Genomic DNA, 16,721 nt, shown 5'->3' with positions numbered 1-16,721 from the left:
GGACCCTGTTCTTTCTAGATTCTAGGGTTTTTACTCTTGAAAGCTACATAATCTCTTATCATGTAAACATTCTCAGTGACAGCAAATAAGGTAGGAAATGGGATTTTAGACACTAGAGCAATCTGTGACTGGCTCACTTAACTATGCTCTTTAACAAATTGGCTACAGCTTGTGCATATATAAATGGGACGTCTACTTTAATATCCAAAAGCTATAGTTCTAGGTGAGTTTGAGATGATGTGTTAGATAAAATTTGGGAAGTTTAAGTACCAACAAACAGTCATTGACATTTATTACACAACCAATTGTTTCACATCGGAATGTAAAAGTAAAAATAGTATTTTGTAAATCCTAATCACATTCATGTTTTAAGATAATACTTTAAGGGATTGTGCTATCAGTTATCACGTTTTGATACAACACAAATTTAAGTTTTACGAATTCAGCAAATTAAACACGTTGATCAAAATCTGTTCAAGCCATGATCCTCTCCGACTTCCAAACCCTGGCTTCTTGATCAGCTGTGTGGAAGGCTAGGCGGTCGCCGATGTAGTTGTCATAAGCGTAGTAGAACTCCATAAAACTGGGAATCACTTTGTAGAAGACACTGAAAACAGAAAATGAATGATCAGTGCTGAGAATGGTTCACAAATTTGAAACTGAATTAAGAAATAAATACCTTTGAAAACCTAAGGTTTCCACTTTCCCTCCATATATTCTATGTTCGATTGATAGAAGAGGACAAATTCACCAAACCTTATTTATTTCTGAAGGTCAATACTCTTCCAGAGTGATTGAATGTATTACGTCTTGTTACCAACACGTCTTGTTGGATTGACATGGATTACCAGTAGATATAGCTTGATTTGTCTTTAAAACAACAAGACCAATGTTTCTACATATCCTTTTGGTTTTCTAACTAAAATATTCTGACACAGGCCATCTTGGTCATAGTTTCAAAATTATTTATATGTTCATGTTGGTGTTCCAGGCTCAACTTTCTGCTGTGCTGGGTTCCTATATGACCAAATCAGCTGGGTTATATATATATTTATATAGTCGATGGTTATAGCCTGAAGATGGCACTAAATCGGCGCTGAAACTAGTTGTTGTAAGCAGTTTTACGCAATGGCACTTTTAAGAGTTGGGGGCTACTACTGGCGAAAGTACATCTATTTTGTCCTAGAAATCTTTTTCCCACCCCCCCCCCCAAACACCACGGTAGCCCTCCCCCCCTGAAAAGGTCCTAGAACGGTTACTGAATTTTAAGGATTACAATAAAGTTGGTATTCAAACAATTTTAGTGTAATAAATAATACCAGAATACCATACACATAATAGCTCATGGTCCAAATAATTCTACAACATTTATACTTTCAAGCAAGTACACTTCAACCACCCAACTATTTTATTAAGGTGTAAGATGAACCTGACTTACACATGGCTTGGCATCTGTGGCACCACCTTGCCAGAGAGAATATCCTGCATCATCTGGTCATGTTTATCCTTGTGTTCCTGCCAGTCCGTGGGGGTACCTTGATCGCAAATGTTCGCCCTGATCTTACAGAATAGAGGCTCTCTCTCCCATATCTCCTGGCAGGAACTTTGACTCACCTCCTCGACTCTGCCCTCAAGACGAACCTGGAGAGAAAGTTTGCATAAGAGATTAACCCAACAGTAAAACAGGTAATATAAGGTTTGTTGAATCTGACGATCTAGTGGCCAATCCATCATGAAACAAGTTATTAAAAAGTACTTAGAAGAAGTCGATGACTAAGTGGATTAACCCATTATTGGCAGAATGATAGTCAATTTGTTTTATATACTAGCTGTGTACCCGTTCTACGCACGGGGATCTTATAATATTCAGTTGAAACCTTCTTATATAACGAACAGCAGTTGGTTTGCATATTTTAAGATATGCTGGCCAAACTATTATACATAGCTTCATTTTATGTTGTTTTTTGTTGTTCCGGATCGGTATGACAATCAATAAAAGGTTAAATTACCTCTGTGTCTGCCGGTCGATCCTATAACGGTAGGCTTACTTTTATTTTTACTATCTGATCTCGTTTGCATGGCTCAATCACGTCCTGGTTGAAGTTCGTTCGCTACGCTCACTCACCTGTATGTTGGAGCTCGTTCGCTGCGCTCACTTTCCTTCAGGTTAGCTCGTTCGCTACGCTCACTTGCCTTCAGGTTAGCTCGTTCGCTACGCTCACTCGCCTCCAGGTTGCAAATTAGCTGTTGTCATAAATGTAAAAGAAATAATAGTGCTAGTGCTGCACCCTGTTGGTAATCCTTGTAACTTTAATGCTATTGAACATCACAGAACAGAACCAACTTGTTTAATTGAAACAGCTGTTAAGATTCAATAATTTCATTTCTCATAAGGTTAACATGGGCTTCCAGAAATTCCACGTCAAAAATCGACAAAAACTTGATTTTCAAGGGTTTACTGTTAAATATCTAACTGTCTCATATTCGATGAAATACGTCTAAAACCATCTCATATATGTATAGTATTTGGAAAATAAGTTTCAGGCGGGACAGTGCTATAGTTATTGAGGAGTAGTTGTAATAAAGTGCGTATTTTAGCGTTACCAAGAGAATGACAGATAGACAGACAGACAGACAGACAGACAGACAGACAGAAATTGAGATAAGGTTTGATTCGGTTTCTCTGACCTATGAAATGTAAAAATAACCAAAAAGTTCATTATTCTAAGCAATGTACAGACAAAACTCTAATTTTATTTATATAGATTACAAGGTTAAAGTCATCAATAATACAGTAATAATACAGTAGACTCCCTCTTATGCAGACACGTTTTAACCAGACATTGGTTTAATCGGGCTACACACGGCAGAAGTGACACCTCTTAAACCTGACAATATTTAGCACATTAGTTTAACCTGACTGGATTGACAGGAAGGGGGCGGTACTGAAACGAGTGTTCTCGAGGGAAAAAAATTTTCACCAGTGATAACGTGTCTAAATAACGGTCTAATGCTCTCGCAAATTTAAGTAACATGTTTGCCACTTGGCTTAGTTTTCGAGTGATTTTAGTGGCGCGCACATGCATCATACAATTTTTACATCGGGGACATCGGGGTAGCTGAAAAAACGGTTATCTGTTATACAAACTGGCCTTGGTCACTAGGTGTCTGGGTAAGAGAGAGTATACTGTATTCGAGTTTTTTTTTAGTTAATTTTTATTTTATTTTTCTGACTGGAGAAAGTGATCACAACATTTTCAAAGGTGATGGAATTTGTACTTTAAGGTAGAATATATCTGTGATTAATTGTCAAGGTAGCAGTAAGTGAAATGCATTACATTTACCGTAATGGAATATTTCTTACCTGTCTATTTATTTTTTGGCCGTCCTTTACATATGACCAGAGAAAAGCCATTGAGGCGTGAGGGTTTTCTTCCTGCAAAATAAAGTATAAATAAGGTATTAGAACCAAAATTTTAAAGATAACAATTTCATTTTATATGATTATCTTCAATAAGCTAAATGTAAGTGAGGAGATAATGCATGAATAACAGGAAACCCACTAAAGTGAATGTCAAAGTGCATGAACTGCTTCAATGTAAATGGTCAAACATTGTATTGAGTCATAATGAATGAAAAAGAAATAAAATAAATTACATTAAAGGGATCCATATCAAACAAAAAGCTTGGAATATACCTTAATTATTTTGACTTTCTTCGTCTTCCATCAAAGAACTGGAAAGGAGTTCCAACCCAGCAATCTTCCCTATCTTTATAGATAATTTTAACCACTACATTTCTTTGCGGTACAGTATGAAAATATATAAATGATGTACTGTGTAAAATTGTGCTTTTGGGGATTCTTTTGCCTCAAGGGTAAAATAATATCAAGAAACCTTAAACCTTTTAGGTAACCTTAAGGCTTGATATTCTTGTAGTTTTGTTTGGACACTTTTTGTTGAACAGTCTTCTTATTTTTTTAATTCTCATCATATATCTAGTACATTTCTTTATTCTTCCTAAAAGTTTCATATTTGCTGCTTGAAACTCACTTTCTTCTTGTTTCTATGTTGGGACTAAATACTCACACACAATTTGGTGGGAACTGTCGCTAACAATCTAACAGACAAACCCGTGAATTAAGTTACATTTATAGTTCGGCCGCTTAGAAAACGACCTGCGCGCTAATGCTAAACCAATGCTGGAGGAGGTCGCTTTCTAAGCGGCTGAACTATAGTAGGTTCGTTGGTGTGTTTACTTTATTGCTAAAAGTTAAGTTAAAAGTTTTTCCTACAAATTGACAATTAATAAATTTTCTCTCAATGCCAAAGTCTGCTTTATATCTACATGATCTTTTATCCAGTCCTACTCAACTCTGAGAATTATTAATTTTGTACTTACCAGTTCTTTTGATTTTCTACTCCGGCCGTCTGTCATGATGACGATACCGTCATCGTCCAACCTTCTTATTAACACATGTCTGGAACTGGGCTTTCCATCCCTGAAACAACGTACAAGATACAAACAATGTCAATTGTAATCCTACATAAGGTACAATCGTACCAGTTGAAACAAATTATGATATAAATCAAAGTAGAAGTACATCAGGTCAAGTCAAGAAAAGAGAGCTTCTAGTAAACAAATTATGAAATTATCTGTGTAAAGTAAATAGCAATTTGAAACGAGGATTAAAATGCTGTATGCTACAATCAAATTACAAAAACCTCTTACTTTGAACTGGTGGACAGACACAGAGCGTCTGGGTTGACTAGATGAGAAGCTCGTGCCTCTGTTAGCCATTCTTGGAACAGCTGGAACGGGTTGGAGCCTTGGAAGTCAATGTAAGCAAGGCCTGACCCCTCATGTTCTACTGCAATCTTTTCTCCCCTCTGGAAATATTTTTAGTTAGCTACATTTCTAGTTTAAATGTTACTGTATACTTGTTAAAATATAGGTTAAACTGGTATTATGATGAATCTGACCACGAGTGCTGTCCGCAAACTAAGGTCTTTAGCGAGCTTCCATCGCAACCAAGCAAAATAATTCAAACTAAGACCAATGTTCCTTACTTCATTGACTACTGTACTTGTAGTTCCCATTCCAATGGGCGATTAGTCTGACTTACTATTAAATACTTTAATACTTTAATACTTTTCAATGAAATGGGGACCATAAAAGGCAGAATTGAGTGAAGAGTTTGGACGTAGAAAATGTGTGCAAAAGATGGAGGGAGCTCGGATATGGACTTAACATTTGCACTAGGGATGGGCCAGATTGGATTTTTAGTTTGAGACGAGACAAGATGGGATTTTGTATTTCTCATAAAATTTTGAGACAAGATCGAGACGGGGTTTACCTTCTCATACATAACGGGAAATGCATGTTCGACATTTCAACCTGATTTTGTAACAATTTTTAAATACTTACTGATTCATGACAGACTGGTTAAATACAAAAATATTAATAATAGAGAAGAATATTTAAAATCTTTTATGAAAAAAACCACAATAGCTATAGTAAAACAATTAATATTAATTAGGCCTAACTTATAAAAAAACCACTTCCACACAGGAAACATGGAGACATCAGTTAGGATAGATGGTCAAATTTGAAAAAATACTAAATTTATCAGTCTAAAACATCAGTCTTACTAGTTAAGCTATAAATTATAAAGTTATAGTTAGTTATCAAGTTATAATTTTTCAGTCTTGTGTTATTTTTAGAATGATTTTGAGTGACTTATTTTGGTATGTTTACAGAACGTAGTAAAACATATCTCACGCTTCTTACACTAACAAAAATTCTCATCATTTGCTATGTCAAAACAAAAAATTATAAAACAATTAAAGAAATTTTTACTTGTAAAGAATTAATCTATATAAATAAAATTAGAGTTTTGTCTGTACATTGCTCAGAATTATACATTTTTAGGTTATTTTTACGTTTTATACATTAAAGAAGCCGAAACAAGTCTCATCTAAATTTCTGTCTGTCTGCCTGTCTGTCTATCTGTCTGACACACTCAAGATGGCATTTTACGCAATCTTCTCCAGGAAAACGAGAGTACCTATCAAGACCCAAGTCATTTTAATGTATTCACTGGATTGGCGAGAGTGTCTTTAGCCATTAAAATATGGTCTCACTACTTTGTAATTAAAATTACGGCCGTTCAAAAATGCAGTTTTGTGCGATTTTTGTCAAGTTTTCTTCCAATTTGTATCACATAATCATCTATGAAACAACGAACAGCTGTTCGGATCAAGATTATTTTTTCTAGCTGTCACTGAAATGTTTACAAATGTTGTTTACAAACACCACAACCATTTCCGATCACGTTTTGAAGGCAAATCCCATCCAAGTGAGATTAAAAACGTTTTTATTACATAAAGGATTTAATTAATCGCAAGTGGAATAATATAGTGTAACCGTAAATTAAATAACTAGGCATCATCCAGGTCAGGAACCAGAAATATGTGTATAAAATTGTTTTGGAGTTTTGATACCTAACCAGAAAGAAGACATTGAATCAAGATTGAATCAGTGTTGTATACGGCTGGGAAACTTAAATTTACTAATGACCGTCGCCAATAGCTTGGAAACAATGTTCCACTCATTGACGGCTCTTCAATGGCGGTTGTGTAAAGTGTAAAGCAAAAAATTACAACTGCAGTGGGTGATTGTAACAGAGGTTTACGGATGATGCTGAACTCGATTTTCCAATGTGTCACTTTCTGTTCCTACCATTGACTATATAAAGTCAATAGTTCCTACTCACCGTGTGATGCAATCGCTGGACCATACAGCCAATAGGCCCATATCCCTTCTCTTGGGTACGTGTGGTACGTATGCTTACCCAATTATTTATAACAACCCTTTCGACAACGATCCTTGATACCGGTACTTTTCCATAGAATACACGGCCTACCTAGGTACTTAAGAAATAAAATTATAAACGTCCAAAAACCCAAAATTGTGTGATTTTTGTCACATTTCCTTATAATGTTAATATATATACCAGCAACCATTGTTTAGAGAATACGTAATCTATTAAATAACAGAAAGTTACGTTGTATAAGGGTTTTTTTTTCAAACTGACACCGATAAGTTTACATTAAGAGTTGTGTACAAATAAAGCAATTAATGGGAAATAACTTTGATTGCCGATAACTTTTTACGAGAAAATTCAAAACCAAGAGATCAATGACCTTGATTAACGCATATAATTGGTCGGCTGTACTACAGTTCTTTACTGTAAACGTTGGTTTTTGGTACGGTACTGGTTCTTTTCCTTTTAACCTTTAGTAGCAGCAAGAATCATTTTTACGTACCAACACATCACAGTAATTTACAAATTAGTTATCGTTGGTGTTGCACCTTATTTATTACAGGCGTAGGCCTATTCAATTTAATTGATGTCTTAACTGTATAATTTTTGCTTTTTCTGTCTGGATTCCAAAATGTTATGCTAAGAAAACTATAACGCATTTTAGTAAAACATTTATTCAGCAAACCATCATGAATTGTTCAAACACTTTGAACATTGTATCAATAGTTCGTGGCCTATTTTGGTAATTTTTATTACAAATTACCAATCTAAATCGTCTATAGTAGGCCTACTGTACTTCATTTCATATAACAAACCGATTCAGATAGCATTTCGACAGAATTTCGAGTCATCTCCGGTCCAAGCAAATATAAATTGTTATGATCAAATTTTATGGCATTAACAAAGATTTCAAGTACTAATTTTATATGTACCTTTTTATGCTTAAAGCGTAGCAGATTCGGGTCGCCGGAAGACTGCCCCCCGGAAAACTACCCCCCCAAGCAGGTTCCTACGTCATATTGACGTCAGAGACCGGGGGGGTAGTTTTCCAGTCACGGACACTCAAATTTAGTTGTCAAACAGTTCTAATCTAACCTAACCTAACCAACCAAACTTGCTGTAACATTTCAAAAATCTGTTTTATATTCACCATACGCATGTTCTATTGTCCAACGGAATTACTCGAATTAAAATTAAAATTACATAGCATGATTTGTCTAGGGGGGTAGTATTCCAGTCGCGGACACGGCTTCCATATTGGTTAGTTAGCAGATTTTGTGACGTCACGTTTCACCTGGGGGGGTAGTTTTCCGGGGGATAGTATTCCGCATCCCTGCAGATTCCCTAATTAAGTTCGGTATTTTTGTGTGTATGTATGATGGTAACGCATTAATGTCCTTGTTTCTCAATGTTTCACGGAAAGGACAAGAGCGCCTTGATAATGAAAATGTAACCCGAATAAAGTGTTAAATTAAGAGGTTGAGGTAGTACCTTAAATACTTTTAACCATTATGTTATAGTCCTTTAAATTCTGAACAAAATTGTACAAATCCCATTTCCGTATATTTACTCTTACCGCTTACACATGATAAAGGTTGTTGACAAACTTATGGGAGAAAGTATGTGTCAGAATGATGATACCGTTTATTTAGTTTAATCATTGGATATAACATATGGACCAACAAGATCCGGGGGACATTTAATTGCGAAGCATTAGTTTTGGCTTGAAACTGTCAGATACTGTATTTGCGAAGGAATAGTTTTGTCAGCATATCTGAAAGTATGCAAACGCAAACCAACTGCTGTGCTTTATATAAGACGGTTTTAACTGACTATGATATTAAGATCCCCGTGCGTAGAACGGGCACACAGCTAGTAATGAAATAAAAACGCTTTCGAAAAGGAAACGCAACATCAACGCGCTCCTGTACTGCAGGTATTGCTTTGACGTTCTGCAGGCGTTTTTTAACGTTTTTTTATCTCGTCTTGAAAAAATCTCGACCAAAATAGAATCTCGTCTAGTAGAACGAGATTTAAAATTTCCCTGATTATACTGTAGTATTTTTTTTTATTCGTCCCGTTCCCGTGAGGGGAGGCAAGTATAATCCTAGGCGTGTAATCCTGGAATCTGACCCTCCTCAGCCTTGGATTGATTTGACCCTTGACACTTTGACTAGTACTGAAAGTTACTATGTATAACCCGTTTAAGAGTTCTGGAAGCTGGCATTGCATGTGATTAGTGGGTAATTGAATTGGGTTTAAGGGCAGGTATTGATGAAATTGTGAGGCTATAGAGATAGGTAGATGATAGATAACTGTGTGGGATAGGCTATAGTGCTTGCCTAGTAATCAAACAGTCACCGGTTCGATCCTGAGATAAGTGATAAGAGTGTAGCTTTTAGATTGTTCGGAACTGGGCCCCACTGTCCTTGATCATCGGACTTTTATTCATTATTAAAAGCCCGATGATCAATTCTAAACTAGTGAAATAGCTGATCTTAGTCAGCCAGCAACAAAGCTACACAGATCATCTTCCTCCATTACCAGTACTCACTTTTTATTTATATTCAGCTTGGTAGCCTATACACACCTAAAGCACGGGTCACACTAGGCTGGCATCAGCGGCGAATTGAAAGAAGCCGCGACTGTCAGCTTAATGTGACCACAAAATTCGCAGCTGACACTGAGCTGACTCAGCCTGGATTGGTGAGCCGGTGATGCTGGTGCCAGCTGCTGATCACCAGCGGCTGGCGACTAGCCTAGTGTGACCCGTGCTTTAGTGTGCGTTGCTGTATCAAAATAATTAATAATTAATAAGTGTAGTAATCAAAGCACAGATAAACTGATTGAAGCGTTCACATTTGGTCGGGCCGGCGAACTGTGTAACTAGTGTTCAGTTCAAGGTTAAGTGATAAGCCAATCAGCTGTTTTTTGCCATGTCCATGTCTTTTCCTTATTATCACACTGAAAGATTAATTTGCTCGACAAAATTACCCGTTTCCTTTAGTACAATGACTCTTGCTCCATGACGATCCATAAAAGAGGATTTACCTGAAGATGGCAGTTGCTACGAAATAGGTCAATTTAAATCCATGTGTGTAGCCCCTGTGCTGTTGGACATATGGAAATATGCCATTTGTTATTAGTAAAACTACATAGGATATTTGGGGTATATGAATTTTTATGTTGAAACAACACTATACTAAATATAAAATGTATTATTGTTGTGTTATAGCTGGGAGTTGTTATTTTTAGTGCTCGTCTAGGCCTAATCATGTTACGTCCACAGTTACGATCGAGTTCAACTGAGAATGTCAACAGCTTGTTGATGGTTCAAAACTTGACCCAGCTATCTTCCGGTAGGAAGGTGTCCAACAGTGTTCGGCTTGGGTGGAAGTTGACGGAAATAGTGAGTAGGCCTAGGTATGCACACAAAACGTGATTTGCTTCCTTTTTACAATTGTGCAGAGGAGGAAGACATGTGCCTTTTGGGGGTCTTTAGGTTAAATTTTGACGTATTATGTTAAGAGCCAGTGTTAAATATACGCAATCTTTTGAGTTGTTCTAGCAATAATTTCTGTTTAATATGCATAAACTACTGGAGTAAAAATCAAAATCCCCGAGTAGCAACTGCTGAATTCCGTTAGGGCCTATTAGGTTTAGTATTATTCACCATTGATGTCTTTTAAATCATTGAAAATTCTCCCTGCATGCTCATGAGAAGCGTGTCCTTTTTTGTTTTCTAAGTAGCTGTACCTTCAGCTTAATGTTGGTTCTGAACTACCGGATCTTCATGAAAGAACACCTGTGATTAAACTCCGCTAACTCCACTACTAGCCGCACCCGGGGAGCGATCTGGTGTAGTGGTTAGAGCGCGGGACATCGGGTCCTAGGGTCGCGGGTTCAAATCCTGCCGAATTTTATCCATGATGGTGGTTGATAATGCCGCAACCCATAGGTCTAGCCTGAAGTAATGTGAAAAGCAATCCCGGGCTCGTGCCTAGCGTCCTAGGAAAAAAAACTGTAAACCGCACCTATCGAGTGCTCTAGTTTAAAAACAATAAATAATGGTTATTTTGAAATATTGCAAAACACATCGACGATTTTCGTTGAAATTGAAATAATATATCAAAATCCTAGTATTTAACAGACTGCTGATTAAGGTAAATTTACATACTAATAGTTATATCACTGGCAAAGCTCCAATTGTCCGTCAGACATTTAATCTATGTATTAATTAATACGTTATATAACCTAAAACAAATGGTTTTGAATCTAAAAATATATTGTATGTTTATTCATTATTCATTCTAAAATTGAATTATTTATTAGTACTGTAACTAGGTGCGGTAAATTCTCCAGATAAACCATTGACTATTGATCTAACTAATCCAATAGTAAATCAATGAATCAACTAACACACTTTTTTGTGTCTCCTGCATACATTTGAATGAATGACAGTTTTTCATGGTTGCACTTCCTTCTCATTAGGGTACTGGAAATTCTAAAATAGCCTAGATCGACTTCAAAAAATTGTTTTGACAAAAACTAATCGTGAATGAAATTAATAAGCCCAACAGATTAGTGGCTACGTCAATATGTTTATTCAAATCACGCAAGTGCTAAACAGGTTATCGTTTTGATAAAGTAAGCTATGTTTGGTTAGAGAAAATGTTCCATGGAACATTCCTTTTGTTATACTTGTTGTTAGTTGACGATTTGATTCATTAGTTTGTAAAAAAATAAATCAACACAGTTTCACAAATAACCCGCTTAGTGTAGCTTATTATACTATATGTAAAGATATTTATTATTTAGTTATTTTTTAGAATAATTAATAAATACCACCGCCGCAGCAAGCCTGCCGACTAAGCGAATTTCCATTTGTCTGAATAGATTTTTAACCAAACCTATTAAAATAACATTAGACATAATGAGTACCTAGGTTTGCTGCCTAAAGGAAACTAATAAAGTGTATTTTTTTGGAAAATATTAATAACTTAGTATAAAATAAATAAATTTGCCAAGTTTGATCAAAATATATCCATAAACAAGCAAACTACAACATTTTACAATATTCTCCATAAGAATAGCATGGGAATTTTAATTTTTTTTTTTTTTCTCCATTACCAATAACCGTACAAAAACACTTTGATATACTAAATTATTTGTTTTTAAGCTCTTTAAAAATGTTTGGAGAGAAATTAGAACATTTTGTGTTTTGAGGGTCAAAAATTAGAAAAACAATTTTTTACCCCATAAAACCCCCCGTAAAACTCCGTCCCATGGTCCGATCATATATAACAATTTGAACGAATGGTGTTTTTGGCCTCTGGGGACATCAAAATGAAAAAGTAAATCAGTCCCGGGCCTAAGTCTTACCGTGCCACCTACGGTAATAACTACCTCCCCATAGGGAAATTCGCTAAAACAGCTTAAATTAAAAAAGGTATAAATAGCTTATTGGACTTCGGTTCGAACCATGCATCCAAACTGAATGAAACCACAAAATTAACAAAATCTACTACAGTAAATATATAAGTCGATTTAAATGTTCCAACATGATTCAAATTCCAAGTGAGTAAACAATTGTATTTACTGTAGTTAATCTAAAGTTATTTTTAATGACCATACAAAATTAACAATGACACTGCCAATTAATTCACAATAACTCAAGGAACGATGTTTTATCGATTAATATACAGTGTGTGAATTAAGTTTTGAAACAAATCTGTATTTTTAAAACCAAAATATATAGAAATATTCTGTTTGTTCCACAATTTTTTACATAATAAATTTTTGTTAACCCCTTTAACAGGATGGCGGTGGGGGTGATTTATTTTTTTAATAACAACCCCTATTGAGTGACCCCTCATTTTGAAGGGTTTGTCAAAAGAAATACAATTACGCAAACCCAAGGTCAAACCAAACCTAAATCCCCTATATGAGTGTTAATTTCTTCCCTAGCCTTGGTGGATGTTCCAAAATTTTATTTATGTAAATAAAGCACCCATTTTGGAATACCCACCATTTTGGCTGGGGTGAGATATTGACCTCGGGTTTGCGTCATTATGTTTCTTTTGACAAGCCCTCAATAGGGGTTTCTATTAAAAAAAAAAACCCCTCTACTCCCTACCCTGTTAGGGGGGTTAAACAATTTTTTGTGTAAAAAATTGCGGTATCTTTGTTAAGAGTCAATGCTACCAACAGAATATTTTTGTCTGTTTCAGTTTTAAAAATACAGATTTTGTTTTAAGACTTAATTTACATATTGTACAGTGGAAAAGAGGTATGGCATTTTGAATCGTTGACTTTGATACTGCGAGTGTAGACCTACCTCTCGTACAATTGTTCTACTGCCCAGTTACGTATATTAGATGGTTTCCCCTACGAATATTAGAACAGAGGCGGTATGGATCGTAAACATAAACTTATTATGTCACTGGCCCAAATGTAAATATTATTTAACATCTTTACCATTGACTATATTAGTCGGTGACATTACTGATCTGTCCAAACCATGTTTAATGTTATTAATATAGGAATCGGGGGAGCGAGCTTGTCTAGTGGTTAGAGCGCGGGGCTCCGGTTCCTGGGGTCCCGGGTTTAAATCCCGCCAAATCACCAATGGATTTTATCCAAGTGATAATGCCGTAACCCCTAGGTCTAGCCTGAAGTAATGTGAAAAACAATTCCGGGTTCGTGCCTAGCGTCCTAGGACAAAAAAATATGTATAATATATATATAGGAATAGGGAATCGGGGCAGCAACGTCATTTGTTTATGTTTATGATCCATACAGTTTAATTCGAGAAAATTGTAATTAAAGTCGTGAAAGGATAAGAAATGATGAATTGGAATTTAACAAAACATCCTAAATTGTCCATGATCATTCATAAGGGTATATGAAGCGGCGACGGAGTATACTTCTTTTGCTAAGCAAATCTAAATACATTTTAAAAATAATAATTTATTAGGCCTAATTAAGATCAATAAGTATTTAATTAAAAAATGATGTGCATAAAATAAAAAAGTTACTTTTTGATGTACTGTATACAAAATTAAATAAATGTGTATAGCATTAAAAAAACTACAAAAATTACACAAATACCCCCGCCGCAGCAAACCTGCATACTAAGCGAACTCCCCTGGTTGGATTTTCACGAAAACATTTCTTTAAACATTTCAGATTTATTCCCCATTTCAATAACTTTAGGTTTACAAGTACTTAGGTTTGCTACTACAGGGAGGGATCAAAGTGTTTTTTTTTATTTTATTTTTTTATTGTTATCGTATAGTTGGAAATAAATACATTTGCCAAATGTTTATCAAAATTTATACACAAACAAGTAATACATTACTTTAATTTGTCTCCATAAGAATCATGCTAAAGTTAAAACTACAGTTTTTTTTGTATTTTTACCATAAACCTTATTGTACGACAATTTCTTCTATTTGCAAAACTTTTTAAATTTTTAACTTCTACACGATGGATTTTAAGGTCAACATTTTCATGTTTAAGGGTAAAAATAAAAACCACTTTTTTGACAAAAAATTTAAACCTTTATACGCCCTGTTCTTATGACCCGACCTTGCCAAATTTAATTAATATTAGAACAAAATCGCCCGAACTATCGTGTAGGGACATACACCACACACACAAACATACACTATTTTATAAGTTTCAACACATTTTCCCATAAAATGATAATAAAATCATCAGTCCCGGGGCTAGGTCATACCGTGCTGCTGCCTACGGTAATAGATTATTCCCTATTGGGAACAAGAATTATTTGAATGCTTGGAATCTAACAGCACAGACCCAAACCGACTTGGCTGGAGCCGGTCTTCTCAAAACAAAACGACAAGCAAACCTCAACCCTGCAATTATGGATGACTGAGATTACATAATAGAGTTCAAAGTGGGCAAAAACACTCACCATTCCATAGTAATATTACAGTTTGGGGGGGGGGGGGGGGGTACAATTATTGTACCCCCCACTATTATAGAAGCACCTGTTACTAGAAGCTCTAGCTCTTATATAACCGGGGACTTCACAAATTCTCCTCTGAAGTCAATAATGCAGTTATGATAATATCACAAGTCGATTAAAACACTACCATTCATAGCCATTGATGTATTGATGTTGAGGTCAACCACTAGAACAATGAAAAAAAATAAGGAAACTTTCCTGCTCACGTTTTTAGCACGATTTTGATTTCACAAGCAGTGCCTATCTGATCGAGTGAATAGTTATATAATGTTCGTGCTGTTTGAATTTGCCTTCTTAAAATTATCTTTTAATGTTTTTGGGTGAAACAAGATATTTATATTTGTTCTGTCATCGTTTAGACATACTCACATTTTTATTGAGTTTAAAAATGATAAGCTTATCAAAATTGCGATAAATACAAAAAAATCTTTAACTTAACCTTAAGATTGTTCTCGAAATTTCGGAATTTCCTCTAACATTGTCAAAACATAAACCCCCATGAAATACATATAATTATTGTCACATCTCAACAATGCCTTAGTAGTGTACGACAGTTCCCATAAATCTTTGATTATAAGGAAATTAGTTTGTTTGATTTAAACTGTATTCAATTTAATGTCGGATTTGATAATGTGTCATTTGCCCCGAAACTAATAAATCCTCAATAGACTGTAGGTACATTAAATTTTCATATACATTTTCATACAAGAAAATTATTTCAGCTCGAAAATACAATTTTTCATTTTAAAACAAAAAATATTTTTTTCAATTTTATAAAGTAGTTACTGCTTGTGTGTGTAAATTTGTTTGTGTAAGCAATATAAGAATTGAATTTAGCATAACTATCAATATATTTCGTCAAAGTCTTCTATATTTTTGTTACAAATAGATATTACAAAATTCAACAAAATTGAATTGTTTAAACATTTTATCTAAATACAAACGATTACTATAAATAATATTTCTTATCAACCGGTATTTTTTATGTTTTGGTATTTAACACTTTACTCGATTTTATAAAGTAGTTCCTGCTTGTTTGTGTAATTTTGTTTGTGTAAGCTATATAAAAATTGAATTTAGCATAACTATCAATATAATTTGTCCGAATTCATAAAGTAGTGTGTTTAATTTTGTTTGTAATAGCTATATAAGAATTGAATTTAGCATAACTATCAATATATTTTGTCAAAATCTTCTTTTTTTACAAATAGATATTAAAAAATTCAACAAATTGAATTGTTTAAACATTTTATCTAAATACAGACGATTACTGTAAATAATATTTCTTATCGACCGGTTTTCAATGTTTTGGTCTTCAACACACTTACCGTGCTTCAAAGATCCTGCGTGGATTAATCAAGAAAATCTTGTGGATCACTCATGCTTCGTCATGCTTCCACTTTTCACAAAAATTAACTTTTCTAAATTCAATTAATGTATGAAAACGATTCGTTTGTAAAATGCACTGCACTTACCATGTTATAACTGACAATGCCACTGACGCCGCACGTGTTGGCAAGTCGGCTGTTCTTCGCGTAGTGACCCAGGCAATCATTCCGCTGCTTTATATAACCTTGGTTATGTAACAATAGTAATCATGACCTGTTCACCTTTCTAAAACAAAAATTTTTGTTCAATTTAAATTTGTGCGCTTATTTTGTACTATAATCGGTATGACAAAGAGTTGTAGGCCTGCAGAAATGAATGAAGTCTACAAGCAAAATATTGTTACATAACCCAGGTAAGCGCGCCAGTTTTAACTGTTTGTAAAGAGTTAGATAAGCGATTCTCAAGCTTGCTCTGGTTGTTACAAATACATTTTAGCTAAGCTACTTCCTCGTTTCATAACACAAACTGTTGTTGTTAGCATTCTTTTTTAAATTTAAAGACTAATAAGATGTG

The 16,721-nt window shown here is 34.9% G+C and overlaps 1 protein-coding gene across 1 annotated transcript; it reads right to left on the bottom strand.

Moving 5' to 3' along the window:
• Positions 1–267: 267 nt before the first annotated feature.
• LOC128990229 (pyridoxine/pyridoxamine 5'-phosphate oxidase-like) lies at positions 268–16,387 on the bottom strand. Its single transcript, XM_054412532.1, has 6 exons — positions 16,295–16,387; positions 4,732–4,889; positions 4,402–4,501; positions 3,365–3,436; positions 1,439–1,641; positions 268–607 (listed from the first exon to the last, which is right to left on the bottom strand). The coding sequence occupies exons 1-6, from the start codon at positions 16,295–16,297 to the stop codon at positions 475–477; spliced, it is 669 nt and encodes a 222-aa protein (XP_054268507.1). The 5' UTR covers positions 16,298–16,387; the 3' UTR covers positions 268–474.
• Positions 16,388–16,721: the final 334 nt, after the last annotated feature.

The sequence above is a fragment of the Macrosteles quadrilineatus genome, unplaced genomic scaffold (genome assembly GCF_028750875.1).
Source record: "Macrosteles quadrilineatus isolate MER2022 unplaced genomic scaffold, UCM_ALF_1.0 Scaffold_1__1_contigs__length_201487025, whole genome shotgun sequence".
Lineage (NCBI taxonomy): Eukaryota > Metazoa > Arthropoda > Insecta > Hemiptera > Cicadellidae > Macrosteles > Macrosteles quadrilineatus.
The sequence above is the reverse complement of the archived record's forward strand: the minus strand, read 5'-3'. Positions and strand labels throughout refer to the sequence as shown.

What these genes read in the sequence shown, in the direction of transcription:
- LOC128990229 (XM_054412532.1), bottom strand. An exon ending in GCCAAAAAATAAATAGACAG is followed by an intron (nt 1,642 to 3,364) that starts GTAAGAAATATT and finishes CTTTCTCTCCAG; the next exon opens with GTTCGTCTTGAGGGCAGAGT. An exon ending in CCACAGATGCCAAGCCATGT is followed by an intron (nt 608 to 1,438) that starts GTAAGTCAGGTT and finishes TTCTGTTTTCAG; the next exon opens with TGTCTTCTACAAAGTGATTC.